At 41.1% G+C, this 16,424-nt stretch overlaps 1 protein-coding gene across 2 annotated transcripts in view; it reads right to left on the bottom strand.

The window, feature by feature from the left end:
* The window catches only part of pxdn (peroxidasin), a 117,336-nt gene that overhangs the window by 35,026 nt on the left and 65,886 nt on the right, over positions 1 to 16,424 (bottom strand). For both annotated transcript variants that reach the window (XM_077238566.1, XM_077238567.1), the window contains exons 9-12: positions 12,727 to 12,896; positions 11,692 to 11,964; positions 8,895 to 9,011; positions 7,116 to 7,274 (exon numbers count right to left, since the gene is read on the bottom strand). In XM_077238566.1, coding sequence (XP_077094681.1) covers positions 7,116 to 7,274; positions 8,895 to 9,011; positions 11,692 to 11,964; positions 12,727 to 12,896 — 719 coding nt within the window. The remainder of the gene's footprint in view (positions 1 to 7,115; positions 7,275 to 8,894; positions 9,012 to 11,691; positions 11,965 to 12,726; positions 12,897 to 16,424) is intronic.

The following is a 16,424-nucleotide window of genomic DNA, read 5'->3' as shown; positions in this document are numbered from 1 at the left end:
TCTCCGGAACGGTCTGTTGCTGGTGCAGATGTTCAGCCAGGCGGACAACCTTAAAATCCAATAGCATTTTCTTAGTCAGATCTATTCGTTGTTGTGCACAAGATACAGTAGCCTAGTGTGGCATAATAATCATATTAAATTACAATATATAAATATAAAATATTAATATCAGTCTAACCTCAATTTAGACCAGGTCCTTCTTCTCGTTCTAAAAGAAATTTGAGGTGCTTAAATTGCTGGTGTAGTGCTTAAGAAAGGAGGTAGATGCTGCCGGGTTCCAAACTTAACAGTTGCCATCTGCTGTCGATCTCCGTGACGAGGGTCTTCTTCATTTCTCTGATGGCAGGGCTGTCATCCTCCTCCGGTGACAGGTGGCGTTTCTTCAGGTTGAAGAGCATAGGCACTGTTGCAGACAACGATAAGTTTGCCTCCTGTGAAAGTAGTTCTGTGAGTGTGATTAGGGGCCCCAGTACTTCTGCTGTCTCCTGTGCCAGTTTCCACTGGTCTGCTGTCAAGTCAAGGGTGCGATCTCCTTTCTTCGTGATGCTGGGATCTGACAAAACAGCTGTCACTGGCCATCGTTGCTCCACCAGTCGGTTAAGCATTTCACACGTACAGTTCCAACGAGTAGCGACATCTTGAATTAGTTTGTGATCTACAACGTTCTGCTGCGTTTGTTTCTCTTTCAAAGCAGCTGTAGCCATTGCACTTTTTTTGAAGTGTCCCACGAGATTCCTGGCAGCCGCAACTGTGCGACGTATTCGGTCCTGTTTTAGAGCTGTATTTATGCACAGCTGTAGCGTGTGTCCTGAGCAGCTCACCCCTTGAACGTTGCCCCATTTCTCCGGTTCTTTCTTCAGCATCTCGGTGCACAGCTTCATATTGCTGGCATTGTTGTGAACAACGGCTACTCGCTTATAATTTGGAATGGCGAAGGCGTCTGCCGCGTCTCCAAGCTGTTGCGCAATGATGATTCCCGTATGGCTCAGCTGAAATGCTTTGGTTTCCAAAACGAAGTCAGAGAGTTCCCACTCCTGAGTAATAAAGTGACAGGTGACAGCCATGTACACCTCCATACTCACCGAGGTCCAAATGTCCGTTGTGAAACTCACACTGTTGAGTTTGCAACGATAGCAGAAATTTGGCCTCGCAGATCGCTGTACTTTATGGCGTTTGAAATACTGGAGTGGTTTGGGACAGTGTAGTCGGGCTCCATCTTCTTAATTAATTTTCTGAAGCCTTCGCCTTGAACTACATTAATGGGTCTCATATTCATAGCGATGAACTCAACTATGGCATCTGTTATTTCTCTCTTTCTTTTCTCCGTTATTGGTTTTCGGAATTGTAGGAGCTGCTGTGAAGTTTTTGGTGTGGTTGAGGATGTTGATGGCTGTGAACGCCATACCTGGGGATGTACCTATAGACAAAGTATTATTAGGCTGGGCTATTCACAAGTAACGTTATTTTCCAAGAAAATTAAGTGCACGTCTTTACCACGTGTAAAATTACTGATGGCGCTCGGTCTACTTACAGAACTCAGTTGATTTCTCAAGCTTGATGTGCTGTTGTGGTAGGCCAGTTTCAAATCGCATATTTGACACACTGCCTTTGTCTTGTCTTCCTCACTTAATTTAAAGTTATCCCACACAGATGAAGTCCTCTGCATTTTTGTCTTTTCGCTGAATCGCGACGGTCATGACGTTCAACTCATGGGCGGTTTAACTGGGGCACGTGACGTGACGACCCAGTAAAATCTCAAAGTCTCCTATATTTCGCAGTAGATTCATTTAGATTGATAATAACGGATAAAAGTGATAATACATTTTGTTTCTATTATTCTATTTTCCACAATGTCAAAGCAACGCAGCTTAACCCAAAATACAAGCTCAGGCATGCACTTCTGTCCATACAAACTCCGCTGTTCTGCGCTCTAGCCAGAGACACTCCCCGTTGCAGTAACACTTTTAGTAGTCCAAGAAGAAGCAAATATATTTATTAAGTAGATATAACGAAGTTATATGTTAAGTGTTATATTTCACCAGATTTTAGAGTGTAAAACATATTCAAGCGCGAATGAGAACCGTTTGGAGGGGGAAGCCAGGTGTGAAAAAAAAAGACGAATTTTCGAATGTCACATTTTCAAATTGAATACCAACCCACCGAACGAATATTCGGGTCCAGCCCTAGTCTGCAGCCAAAACCTCTTTAACTGAGGGGCCATGTATAAAGGGCGTGTTTTAACGGGGACCTGGGCGACTGTCGACTACACGGGCATTCATGCTTTGAGTTGTTAGACATTGCGACCGTTGCGCAAGCTTCACTTGCATGTCACAACTCACCAGTCACCTCCTCCTTGGAGTCAGAAGCTTCTGAGGACACTTTGTTCCACTCTTCCCGCTTTACTTAATCGTGCCGCCAACGAGCTTCACGACAGTTACAGCCAGGGTGAGTGGAGACTCCATCCGCTGGGGTCCAGCTGAGTCATGACCTCTGCGGGGCCGCTCAGTTGCCTCTCCGGTTTCGTCTCCCAACAAGTTATTTCTGTCCGAACGGACAACCCTTGGACAGACACTGGCTCTCAGCTGCCCCGGGGGCCCGCAGAAATGCGTTTCCCCAGTGAGCCTCCTAAAAGCGACTGCGACTCATGGTCGCTTGGCGCCTGCTCAATTCAGTGAATTCATCACACTTCATGTTGAGCAGAAATGCTCCTGAAAATCAGTGAAGTTCCTCGCACTCAGGTGTTGAGCAGCAATGATCCTGTAGCTCAGTGAATTCATCTCACTCAGGTGTTGAGCAACAGTGCTCCGGGAGCTCTGAATTCTTTCACACTCAGTGTTGAGCAGAAATGCTCCTGTAGCTCAGTGAATTCATCACAATCAGGTGTTGGGCAGCAGTGCTCCTGAAGCTCAGTGAATTCTTTCACACTCAGTGTTGAGCAGAAATGCTCCTGTAGCTCAGTGAAGTTCGTCGCACTCAAGTGTTGAGCAGAAATGCTCCTGTAACTCATTGAAATTATCACAAGCAAGTGTTGAGCAGAAATGCTCCTGAAGTTCAGTGAACTTATCACACTCAAGTGCTGAGCAGAAATGCTCCTGAAGCTCAGTGATCTTCACATGTTGTGTTGAGCAGGGCTCCTGTCTTTTTGCGCTCGTCGCTTGCACCTACGGTGCCAAGTCAGGAGGGAGCAGGTCTTCATAGTAGCCCCTTATTGGGCCAACCAGACCTGGTTCCCATCGACATTCTTCCTGACTTCCCCTGAAAACTTTTACAGGGACAGGGCACGATGGCACCCGCATTGTACACCTGGAGATTCCGGGCGGTCTTAAGTCTGAACGCGGAGTCTCAGGTGGCTATCATAGGGACATGTGATAGTTACCATAACTTCTGCGAGCACCCCCTAGAAATGGGTAGCGTGCTTACGCCTTTAGCAGTGGAACCTAGTCGTTGAGTGTGTCTTCTCTCCAGAGGAGAGATCATTTCAGTGCTCTCTTTCCTGCGATATGGGTTGGAGTAGGCCGTTTTCCTTCACCCTCAAAATGATTTTGCCTCTGTGTTTAAACGACGCTCATCGTGATGCAGAAGTATGGAGAAGCACGTCCTGATCGTCAGGTTCCTGAGGAGCAAGGTAATGTAAATCCTTGCTTCCCTCTTTATCCACTTGGGCCTTATCTCTGGTGAAACTGCACTGCAGAGACCGCCCCTGAGCCACTGCAGGCAGTGAATAAAATTCTATTATATCAGTTATCCTGCTCGCAAGGTCTCTACTAGAGGGTAGGGACTTGCTCGCTTTCGGTCAACGTATTGACCATGGAGTTCGGGCCGGCTAACTCTCACAAGCTGAGACCCCGGCTTGGATTGTGCCCAAGGTTCCTACCTCTCCCATAATAGGAGCAGGTGGTGAACCTGCAAGCGCTGCCCCGGAGGAGGCAGATCCAGCCCTGGCTTTCTCTGTCCGTTCGCTTATAATGGTTAGACGTGTACAGAACGCAAGCCATAGACCTCAGACCAGCTCGTATCTGTTAGGAATTCAGCAGAGAGTAAAGGCTGTTTCCAAGCAAAGTTGGCCACTTAGTGCTTACTTTCAATTCGGTAGAAAATTCTGAGATGCAACATGTCCACTTAGGTGTTGAGCCCCTCTATGATGAGTGTAAAGTGCTCCGCCTGGGCGTTGACGATATGCTTTGCTAAACAGATTCTAGAGTTGGGGGTTGGACAACACCTAGTTGAACCGCTGCTTTCCGTGAGCTCCCTTCTCATGAAGCCAGTTTCACCGTGAGCTCGGTTCAAGTGTCGGCTTGCTGCGCCATTCCCCTCCTATGGACTGGATACGTGCGCCTTTCTACTCCAGTTGAGTTCCCTTAAATTTGAACCCTGTTTTGTTCCTCCACACCCCTCCGACGTCGGACGTGCAGAACGTCTGGTGTTAGGCCTACCACTTGTAAGCAGTCTGGAACCTGTGTTAGGCTGGGTCCATATGTTGTGGTCCCTAGGGCGACCCTATATGTGATTTATTCCATGATACGGCTTCCTACGGTCGAGCTTGTGTCTTCCCTTGGCAGAGGCTCTCTGCCGTCACTGTGCGGTGAGTCTCCCCCCGTCTTAGGCTGGAGCCACTCCAGTGACATTCCATATGTCGTACTGCCTGGTCATCCGCCTAGTTCATATGTGTTTTCTCCAATTACCTCCCCTAGGGTGGGATCTGGCTTCGACAGCGTCCCTTCCTTCCAATGTACGGGAACGCTTTCCCAGTGGTTCTGTAGGAACAGCAGTGACTTCCCTGATCTAAGCCCTGTCCTTCCCCGCCTTAAATTGCAGGGGCATCAGGAGGCTTTTGTCTAGGCACTGGAAGGTGGCAGCTTTAGTGGTATTTTCAAAGGTTATCCCCATTCAGTCAACATCCACTACGTCCGATGTTATCGACTGAAAGGGAACGTCCTGGTTGCGTATGAAACCCAGCGTTCCCCGAAGGAGGGAACGGAGGACGTAGTCCCCTTGCCACTACCGCTGGACCACCGCTGACTCCGGGTTACGCTCGGCTCTTCAGCGAAAAAGCAACTAGTGCGTGCATCCACTTCCGTATTTATACCCACGCCGCGGGGGCGGAGTGTGTGATGCGAATCACGCACGCCAATTCCATTGGCTTATTCATTAGTACTCGAAGAACATTGGCTCCTTCAGGGAACGGTGGGTTGCATACGCAGCCAGGACGTTCTCCTCAAATGACCAATTGTGAAACTCAAATGATATTTGAGAGCAGTGAGGATGATCTCAGAAGACTAGGAGTATAGCGTTTGAGTTGAATGGACTACTTTTATGAAAGCTTTATTTATTTAGTATTTTTTTGGAGCTTGACCATATGAATCAGAATCCATTTTCATTGTATGAAAGAAAGCAGCTTAGACATTCTGCCCAATATACAGGTTTGCGATGGCATATGTAAATTATATAATTCTATAATTCATGGGTGACCGATTCCTTTCGTGGCCTTCTAAACATTAATTTATTCTGTACTCACTTTTTCCTGCAGCTGTTCGAACTAGAAGTATTTCTCACAACTCTCTCTCTCTCTCTCTTTTAACTCTCCCCATTTCTTCAGATACTTCCTGTAAGCCTGTTCTAAATAAAAGAGCCCATGAGCCAAACCTGTGCCTTGGTTTTTAAGTAAACACAGGCGGTTGTTATGCAGTGTGTTAACAACCATTACTACATGGAAAACATCTTGCCATGTGGGAATTTCAAAGCTGCATGCTTTCCTGGCTATTTCACAAGTCTGTAATAAAGCTTAAGAGGTGGGTTTAAGGCACTTACATGAAGGGACCTGGTCTTACGTCTGTCATTGAGACTTTACGGGTATTGTTGTTCTAATTGAAGGCTTTGCTTGTGGGTAAATGACAAATTAGTTTATGGAGCCAACCCTCTTTCCCTCCTGTTAATACCATGTCTAGTCTTGTTCCAAAGGATGGTTGAATAAGGAATTAACAGTGTTAGTTTGTGCTGTACCAAAGTAGATAAATCTGTGTGCAACACTTTTAGCCATGCATTAAGAAACATGGAGTAATGCGGAAATATATGAGAAGGCTGTGCTCCAAAAACACCAAGATGATACACAACATGAAGGAGTTAACTTGTTTACTGTTGAAGATATGTTATAATATTGATTTGACTCTTTTGATTCATTTGCAGGGTTACTATCGCCAACTAAAACAAAATTTGAACAAAGTAAAACTAAAACATTTTCGTTACTTGAAATGGAAAAAAAAGGTCACTGAAATAAAATATTTAAAAAAAACATTCAGCTAGTCGCTAAAGCAGCATTGCTCATTTTCATTTAGTTTAAGTACTAAAACAACTAAAACTAAATAAAGTAAAATTATAAATATCATATAGACAAAAACACAACAAAATCACTAGCAAAAATTAAAACAAAATATAAAAATAAAATCTAATTCAAAATATTAACAAAAACTATAATAGTATACCAATGATGCTAAAATAACACTGGTCTTTTGTTTTTAACGTTTAATAATGTGAAGTCTTTGCACAGATGCCGGAGCTGTTTTGAATAATCTGGTCTTCTGATTTCATGTGCGACATTGCTCATTTTCATTTAGTTTAAGTACTAAAACAACTAAAACTAAATAACGTAAAATTATAAATATCATATAGACAAAAACACAACAAAATCACTAGCAAAAATTAAAACAAAATATAAAAATAAAATCTAATTCAAAATATTAACAAAAACTATAATAGTATACCAATGATGCTAAAATAACACTGGTATTTTGTTTTTAACGTTTAATAATGTGAAGTCTTTGCACAGATGCCGGAGCTGTTTTGAATAATCTGGTCTTCTGATTTCATGTTCCAAAAAAAAAAAAAAAAAATCAAATTCTTCATTTGGAAAGTATTTAATTCACTGGATTATTCAATTGGCCATTATCAATGGGGCATAATCACAGTGCAATTTTGACTATTGATTTTGAAATATATACTGTAATTGTGAACAGAATTGCTCATGCTGTGATATATTTTGGACATGCTACCGACCTCTAGTTCAACTCGATGAAATAATCAATGTCAGGATGCAATTTGTGTTGAGATCAGGGTCTCACCGGCTTGTAGGATGTTGAGATGAACAGCTGCTCTGGCAGTGCCAACAGGACTGACCGCCTGGCATTCATACTGGGCCTGGTCATGAAGGGCCACGCGGCTGATACGCAAGCTGCCCGTTGAGAGAACAACGTGTCGTCTGTCATTAGGCAGAGGGCTGCCTATGGTAAGAGAACAGAGTTTTAGTGATTTTTTCCTGGCTGAAAACAACATTTGTAAATAGTTGATGCACTGACAGAAAATTCAATAATATTTAAATGTGTCCTTGTAACCTTTAAAGCAACGTTCCGATCAAATTAAACTCTGTTGAGAGTATCTGTTGCATGCTGTTGATTCTGACTCATCTCTCAGTTTGTGAAAAAAACCAAAAATCATGTTTACAGCACATGCAACAGTGTAGGCTGAGTGTTAGAACGCTGTTCAACCAATCATAATTTCACTATCAGACCATTCTGAAAAAGAAGAGCGCTTAATTGTACTGAATGTGCACTTGTAGTGAACTTCAAATCTAAAAAGAATATTTAAATAAAAACTGTAATTGCATATATTTTTAAAGGAATATTTCACCCAAAAATGATCCCAAAAAGCGCATCCATCCATCATAAAAGTAATCCATATGCTCCAGGGGGTTTATAAATGCCTTCTGGTGCGAAGCCATGATTTTAATGTAAGAAAAATATCTACATTTAAAACATCATAAACTATTAAAACTTCATAAACTATAAATAACTGGCCATACACGCATTCATTAGCAAGTTGAGCTCCGTGAAGGAAGCGTGACCTCTGACCAGATGTAGGACGTATGATGTAGACGTAGCATAAGCTCAGGTGAAAATTGAGAAAACGCGGAAGCGCAGAGGATAGATTAAAACAAAACGCCGGTCACAAATTAGAAGTCTAAAACGAGAAGTTTAAAAGAAAAATGACAGAGGAATTTTCTATACAATAGAAGAACGTCATACGCCGGGTCAGAGGTCACCCTTCAGCCGGAACTTAACCCACTGGAGTCATATAGATTACTTTTATAATGGATCGATGTGCTTTTTGGAGCTTCAAAAACACGGGCACTATTCAATGCCATTACTAGGCTGGAAAGAGTCAGGATATTTTTTATTATAACTCCGATTGTGTTCGACTGAAAGAAGAAAGTCATATACACCTAGGATGGCTTGAGGGTGAGTAAATTATGGGATAATTAAAATTTTTGGGTGAACTATTTCTTTATTGAAATAAAAGGCCACTTAAGAGTACTTAAAGACACATACGTTAAGAACTAAAAAGTGCAGTTTGTAATGTTAAATTAAAAGCTTTACGTTAAAGTCCATTTTAAATTATTATTTTTTAATAATCTTTTAATGTGCTTTAAAGTTGAAATGTTGACTAACAATACCAGATTATAATTATAAATGTATTGATAAATGTTTGATATTATTTAAAGATAATATATCTTAAATGTACTAAATTGCATCTTCATCACAAATGTGTAAGTACAAATATATTTAAATGACATACAATAACATTTCAATATAAATTACATTAAAGTATATTTTAGTTTAACAAAATTTTAAATAAATAAATAAATATATATATATATATGGCAACAGTCCATTTTTTTAATGTTTAAGATTATTATTATTATTTTTATTAATATTATTAGATATGTTAGTTGGTCAGTTTTTACAAGATAAAAATTCTGACCATTCTGACTTAGGCAGACTGTTGAAAAAACTCCACTCTAAAAAGTCAAACAGTCAAGGAGGCATTACAGTATATGATCTCACCACTGCGTGTCCAAGCTATGACAGGCTGAGGGTAGCCACTGGCCTCGCAGGGAAAGTCGACTGTCTGACCCTCCAGCACAGACTGGTCCTGAGGGGTCACTGTGAACTGAGGACGAGCTGAGGAGTGAAAGAAATGAGAATGACCAAATATGACCTGTTTTTTTATTTTTTTTATCAGAATACATGATGTAGACTAATTTTATTATTACCAGATAAAAATATAGACATTACTAAAGAACTCGATGTTGCAACAGAAACTATTGACTCTCTCTTTTCCAGCACTTTAGACACAGTTGCTCCTTTGCACTTAAAGAAAATTAAGGAAAATAGTCCAACTCCGTGGTACGACGAGCACACTCGAGCCCTCAAGAGAGCAGCCAGAAAAATGGAGCGCAGCTGCAAGAAAACAAAACTAGAGGTGTTTTGCATTTCGTGGAAAGAAAGCATTATTGCATACAGAAAGGTCTTAAAAACGGCTAGATTTTTCAACTCTCTTAGAATAAAAAAAACACAATCCTAGGTATTTATTTGATACAGTGGCTAAATTAAGCTTCAGCTTCAGATGTTTCCAAACAGCACAGCAGTAATGACTATGTACTTCTTTACTTGCAAGATTTATAATATTAGAGAGAGAATTATAACAATGCAACCTCTACTACAGTATCGCATCAGACAGTGCATTGTAGTGTCGCTGAGGAAAAATTCAATTCATTGCTATAGGGGAGGAAGAATTGTCTAAACTTGGTAAATCATCTACAGTAAATCAACAACATGTATGTTAGACCCTATATCGACTAAGCTACTGAAAGAAATGCTTCCAGAGGTCATAGAGGACTCTTCTTAATATAATTAATTAATAATTCATCTTTGTCATTAGGTTACATAACAATAACTGGCTATTATTAAACCTCTTATTAAAAAAACACAACTTGATGCTGGAGAATTAGTCAATTACAGGCCGATCTCAAATCTACCCTTTCTGTCAAAAATACTAGAAAAGGCAGTATCCTCACAACTATGTTCTTTTTTAGAAAGAAATGGTATCTGCAAGGATTTCTAGTCAGGATTTAGACTGTATCATAGCACTGAGACAGCTCTCGTTAGAGTCACAAATGATTTGCTCTTATCATCCGATCGTGGTTGTATCTCTATATTAGTGTTACTGGATCTTAGTACTGCATTTGATACTATCAACCACATCATTCTTTTGTATTGACTCGAAAATTAGCATTAGGCCATGTGTCCGCCAAAACTTTTTTAGCCGGCTGAAAATGCTAGGCGCTCTGCTGAAAACGCCTAGCACTGGGCGCTTGAGAGCATTTTGGTAGTGCTACGTTTTTTCAGTTAAGACGATTCTTTGCTATGATACAGAATATCCACAGCACAGTTTACTTGTAACTGATTTCGTAGATAATTTGTTTCACACTAAAAAAATATTTTTCATCCATTTTGTTCGGTTAACTCTGCTGGTTGACGTCGTTGTACAGAAAGAATGTTGTGACAGTTGGTCGGTGTGGTATTTGTCCCGCCCCTCCTCCACTGTGATTGGACGGCTGTGTAAAAAGTAACAGTGATGAGCGCTGCGTTCTACCCAAATCTGAACATTTTTCAACTCTCGGCGACCAGTAAAAAACGCTGAATGCTCAGCGCTTGAGCGTTAAATACACGCTCAGCGCCTCGTTACGCTCATGGCGTTTAAAAAACGCGGTGCTCCCACTGAAAACAATTGGAATTTTACGCCAGCTGCATGAAAAAACACTTTGGTGGACACACGGCCTTAGTGACATTATTGGAATTGAATTAGCATGGTTTAAAGCATACTTATCTGACCGTTATCGGTTTGTAGCGGTAAATGAAGAGATGTCTTATCGATCACGAGTTCAGTATGGTTTACCACAAGGCTCAGTACTAGGATTGTTGCTTTTCACCCTGTACATGCTACCCTTGGGAGATATCATTACGAATCATGGCATTAGTTTTCACTGTTATGCTGATGATACCCAGCTCTACATTTCTTTGCGCCACGACGAAACGTACCAATTTCACAAAATTAACGGAATGCATAGGTGATATACAAAATTGGATGACTAGTAATTTCCTACTACTTAATTCAGAAAAAAACTGAGATTCTAATTATTGGACCAAAAACCTCCGCACATAATTATCTAGAATACTGTCTAACACTTGATACTCTGTCAAGTCTTCATCGTCAGTAAGGAACCTGGGTGTACTCTTTGATAACAATCCTTTGATACCAAACCATTTGAAAGCCACATTTCTAGCATCTGTTAAACCGCATTCTTCCATCTTAAAAATATATCTAAACTACAACATACAGTGGATAAAATAATTTTTTGATCCCCTGCTAATTTTGTAAGTTTGCTCACTTACAAAGAAATGAAGGGTCAATAATATTTATGGTAGGTTTCTTTTAACGGAGTTCCCAAATTCCTGTTAAGGCGACTCAAACTCAGAGTAAATGATGATGGAGTTAATGTGGAGCAGCATTTACTGTGAACCGAGCCGCTCTGAGACGCTGATTTGGGTTAACAGAATCCTAGCAAAAAAAAGTTTTTCATGTTTTACACTGTACAAAAATAAACTGTTCTATCAGAGCCACCTTAACTTCACAGTGAATGACACCTTTAGACAACCGTTAATTGAATTTTAGAAAAGGTAATGAATAAATGCGTGAATAAAATGTCAATGTAAGAAACTAAAATATCAGTGCAAAATTTTGAGCAACAGAATCAAGATAAAAATAAAATATTCACAAATAAAAATTCCCCTCTCTTACCCTGTACTATAATATATGCAGTGGCGTGGATGGTGTCCACATTGTTGCTTGCGAAGCAAGTGTACTGTCCCCCATCAGCCTGATTGACATTCTGGATGTAGAGACCTGCTGAAGGAGTAATGTTGATGCGGGGATCCACTGGGAGGGCTGTGTGGTCTCCTTTGGTCCAGGTCACGCGGGGCTGCGGCTGACCTGTCGCACTGCACTCCAGGGTCACGCTCTCCCCGACCAGAACCTCTGTGTTCTGTGGCTGGATCACAAAACTGGGTCGAGCTAGAGAGACAAAGGCAATGACCAAAAATGGATTGCTGTGTGCAAAAAGTCTGCCATTAAATGGTCTTTACCAGATTGGCATGCATGTTACCCTAATATTATCTACGGAAATGTACAAATAGATTTTAATTCAGTGTTACTTTGTAATTATTTGTGAAATTCACTAGCAATTTCTTAGGGGAAAATTGTTTCATATTAAATCCTACATCATTTTTAATTCAATGTGTTACTTATTACTTGTAATTATTTGTGAAATTTTATAGCAATTTATGAAAAGCAATTTATGAAAATTGTTTCAAAGTTAATCATACACTTTATTAAAAATGGAATGTGTTAGTTGTTTATTTGAAACAATTTTCAGTCAGAAATTTCACAAATAATTACAAAGTAAATCCTACACATTTTTTTGCCAGTGTATAAGAGATGATACATTTTACAGGATTTATCCGATACTATAGACCAGTGGTTCTCAACCTCTCCTGCAGGGACCCCCTGACAGGTCATGTTTTTGTTTTAAGCCTGAAATGGCACACCTGATTCAATTAATTAAAGGCTCAAAGGCTTAATGTGTAGCTGACTAATTGAATCAGGTGTGCCATTTCAGGGTTAAAACAAAAACATGTCCTGTCAGGGGGTCCCTGCAGGAGAGGTTGAGAACCACTGCTATAGACAGTGCCTGAATTAAATAGGGTCAAGCTAGTTTGGGAGGTTCTAGTAATTCTAGTTTAATTATTATCACCTACAGGACCCCATCACACTCACAAGGTGATCTGAAGTATCGTAAGGTGACCTCTGAGGTCTTCACCTCTCCAGCCACATTTTTGGCCATGCACTGATACACGCCCTGGTCCGTCTCCCGCGTGTCCTGGATCATCAAGGTTCCATCTTCCAGTAGATTGAGACGGGTGTCATCCCTCATGTTCAGAGCATTGCTGATAAAAAAATACTTTCCTGTTTACGCATACACCCTTCACACATTTGAGGATTAAACAACCAAAACATTTTATTTCTGTCATCATTTACTCACACTCATGTCAGTCCAAACCTGTATCACTTCCTGTCTTCCATGGAACACAAAAGAAGATAAATTACAGAATGTCCAGACTGTCAAACTCCAAATCTACAAAAAAGCACCATAAAAGTAGTCCATGCGTCTCATGCAACTACATTCTAGGGGCCAGATTTACTGAACAGGGCAGATTAGCACGAGAGAGAATGCAATTCCAAAAAAGTTATCGAGTAAACCGAGAACAGTTAGTAACCATGCCGTGCCGAACCAAGCTCAAGTGGAAATATAACTGCAACCGTTCCCTACCATTCTTAGAACAGTTTGGCCCGACTGTGGAAAAGCAGCCATTACAAAAAAAAAAGCAGTAGTCACATTCAAATCCAGAATCAAAACACATCTGTTTAGCTGTGCATTTACTGAATGAGCACTGTACCACTGTTCGTCCGACTGTTTGTACTGTATTTTATTTTATTTTATGTTTTAATTATTCTGATTTCTTTTGATTATTTCTGTATTTTATATTGTATTCTAAACTGTGTTCATAATTCTGATTTCTTTTGATTATTTTAATTTCTTCAATGTAAAGCACTTTGAATTACCATTGTGTATGAAATGTGCTATATAAATAAACTTGCCTTGCCTTACCTAGCTATTGAGAGTGGCCATAAGTTGAGAAAGGCTCAATTTTATGCAAATGAGGAGTGGAAAACACTGGGCAGCAGGAAATAGCTTTAAGGTTCAGGTAGTGGCGTCTGTTAAAAATATGCAGATTGTGCTGTAGCTTCTGCTGGATTTAGTGTGTAAATCATAATGTTTACAAATGTACATTTGTATGTTAAATAATACATTTTGCATGCTTAAGTTTATTTATAAATTGTCCCAAAGACCCCCTGTGGTGAAAATCAAGTTCCGTTTCGTTCAGTCACTCCGAGTTACATCAGTGACTGACGAAATGGGGGTTTGCTTAAAAGCCTATCACCTTCGTAGTGTTGTCACGGTACCAAGATTTCAGTATTCTGTAACGATACCAGTGAAAATCCACGGTTTTCTGTACCAATTTCGGTACCAAAGCAAAACACAAAAACATGCTAACTGAACAACACACTATTTTTATTAATAAAGTTAAACTTTTATACTCCTATACTTTTATAAAATTGTGTTACAAGTTTTTCCACAAGTAATAAATGAAAATAAATTACAAACCTAAAAAACACAACAATAAGCCATGACTGAATTAACACACTTCTTATTTATAAACTAAAAATTTGTATAAATTAAACAAAATATGCCATGACTGAACAACACTTTATAAGCTAAAATATTATTTTAAATAGATAAATAAAACAATGGCATAATTCAAGCCAAGGATTGTAAACATTTGAGTAATTAAATAACGTCTCGGTAACGAATGTAACCCTCGTTCCCTGAAGGGAAAAAAGTAGCTGCAAACCAATCTTGGGGACGGATGCATTTGAAAATGCGTTTCTGCATAAGCATCTTGAACAGCAGCCAGTGAAGGGACTGGTTCAGGACACGCAGGTCCAAGATTGGGCGTAACCCACTGCCTTTCTTGGGTACAATGAAGTACGGGCTGTAGAAGCCAGTCTTCATATCGGCTGGAAGGACCGGGTTGATCGCGTCTGTCGCCAGTAGGACTGCAATCTCTGCCCTGAGCACAGGGGCATTGTCTGCCAGAACACGGTTGAACAGAATGCCCCTGAAGACTGGGGGGCGCCGGGCGAACTGAATCGCATAGCCGAGTCTGATAGTACGGATGAGCCAGCGAGACGGGCTGGGAAATGCTAGCCAGGCTCCCAGACACCTTGCAAGCGGGACCAACGGCACCACAGACGTATCCGGGGTGGGGCAGCACGGCGGAATGCAGGGACCCGACTCGGACGGCATAGCGGCACGGAGTGGGGTCTGAGTGTTAGATGCAACACGTACCTGCTTCCGTCGAAGGGCAGAGTGAGTGTGCGGAGGCGCCAGTGTGTCCGGGACACGGCCACAGCTGCTCGCTGGCGACTAACGAGGGGCTTGAGGGTGACAAGGCAAAGTGTCGGCGTAGGCGAGGGGACTGCACCTCCCTTGAGGTAAGCGAGTCTCGATCTAAGCGCTGCCATAGTCATATTCTCGCAATGAGAACATGAACTATTCACAAAAGCTGCCTCAGCGTGCTGAATTCCCAAACACGAGAGGCAACTATTGGGGCTGTCTGCTGGTGCCAGGGAACGGCCGCATCCAGAAATGCACAAGCAGAATTACACGGAATGTGTTGTTCTTTTGTGAAGAAAAAACACAAAAAAATGCTCTTAATGCCTTCCCACAGTGCTGAGGCCCCCAGGGAATGGCCACTGTTTACAGCAGTGCTGTAAACACTTTTAAGGGAACGCCCACCAAAACCGACACAGAAATTTCAATGCTGTGAAAACAGCAGTTGTTGACCTTAAGCTCGCGGCCACTCGCTGATCGCGCCATCCCACCAACACTGGTTACAAGGATAGAGAGAGGATTCTTCAACGCAATAGCTCGAGTCTGTATTCAGAAGACCAACAGAAACTCGGCTCTGAAGTGAAAGACAATGAGTGCGTGCGCCCGCTTCCTGTTTATACCCCCGCTGCGGGGCACACACCAACGTTCATTTACAGTTATTCCTTAAGTTACTTTCTTTGCCATTTCCAAAGAAATGTTTGCATATCTTGGGCTAACAATATACCCTGCAGTACTGAACACTCTTTCAGATGAACAGCTTGATGCAGAAATGCACAAATACTTCCTGGCAAACTCAGATAGTTAAGGTAGTGTACCCATATTTGTTTTCCAAAGTGGATTATCCTCAGCACTGACCTCAGGCATCTGACTGTACACCAAGAATTCACCATTTAACGTGTCACTTGCAGAAAGATGTGCTTGACTTGAGGATGTTGGTTCTCCTTTTTCTTTCTTTTCCCCCTTGTATGGTGGAAAGCAGTTGCTTCAGGTCATTCAGCTTCATATTTTTTTAATGGCATAGTTAAAAAAAAAAATTAATAAAGAAGCTTAATTCTAACACTCATTATATTAGCCGCAACACGTATGCTAAAGATTTACTACACAAACGGCTAACGTTATGTTTATTTCAATCTGATATTCAAATTAAAATATGGTATATAATTCATAACAGAAGCTCTAAATTTGAAATTAATTTGAACCTGCTTAAACCTTACCTGCTTGAACTCTTTCGTTAGATCCGGGTGTTGGTCTTTAAAGTGTTTTATTAAGTTTGATGTGTTTCCTGCTTTTGAGAGAAAACTTGTGACATCGTTTGCAAATTGGTTTTTGATGATCTATGATGTTCCCCTCGTCATCAGCCGCAAATCCGAAGTATTTCCACACATGACTCTTTCCTCCTTTCTTATCAACAAGCAAGTGGATTTACAGCCACCACATCAGCAACACTGCCGGGCGCCAT

Source organism: Siphateles boraxobius, unplaced genomic scaffold, assembly GCF_051911475.1.
Source record: "Siphateles boraxobius isolate OS27281-9 unplaced genomic scaffold, OSU_SipBor_1 22, whole genome shotgun sequence".
NCBI lineage: Eukaryota > Metazoa > Chordata > Actinopteri > Cypriniformes > Leuciscidae > Siphateles > Siphateles boraxobius.
The sequence above is the reverse complement of the archived record's forward strand: the minus strand, read 5'-3'. Positions and strand labels throughout refer to the sequence as shown.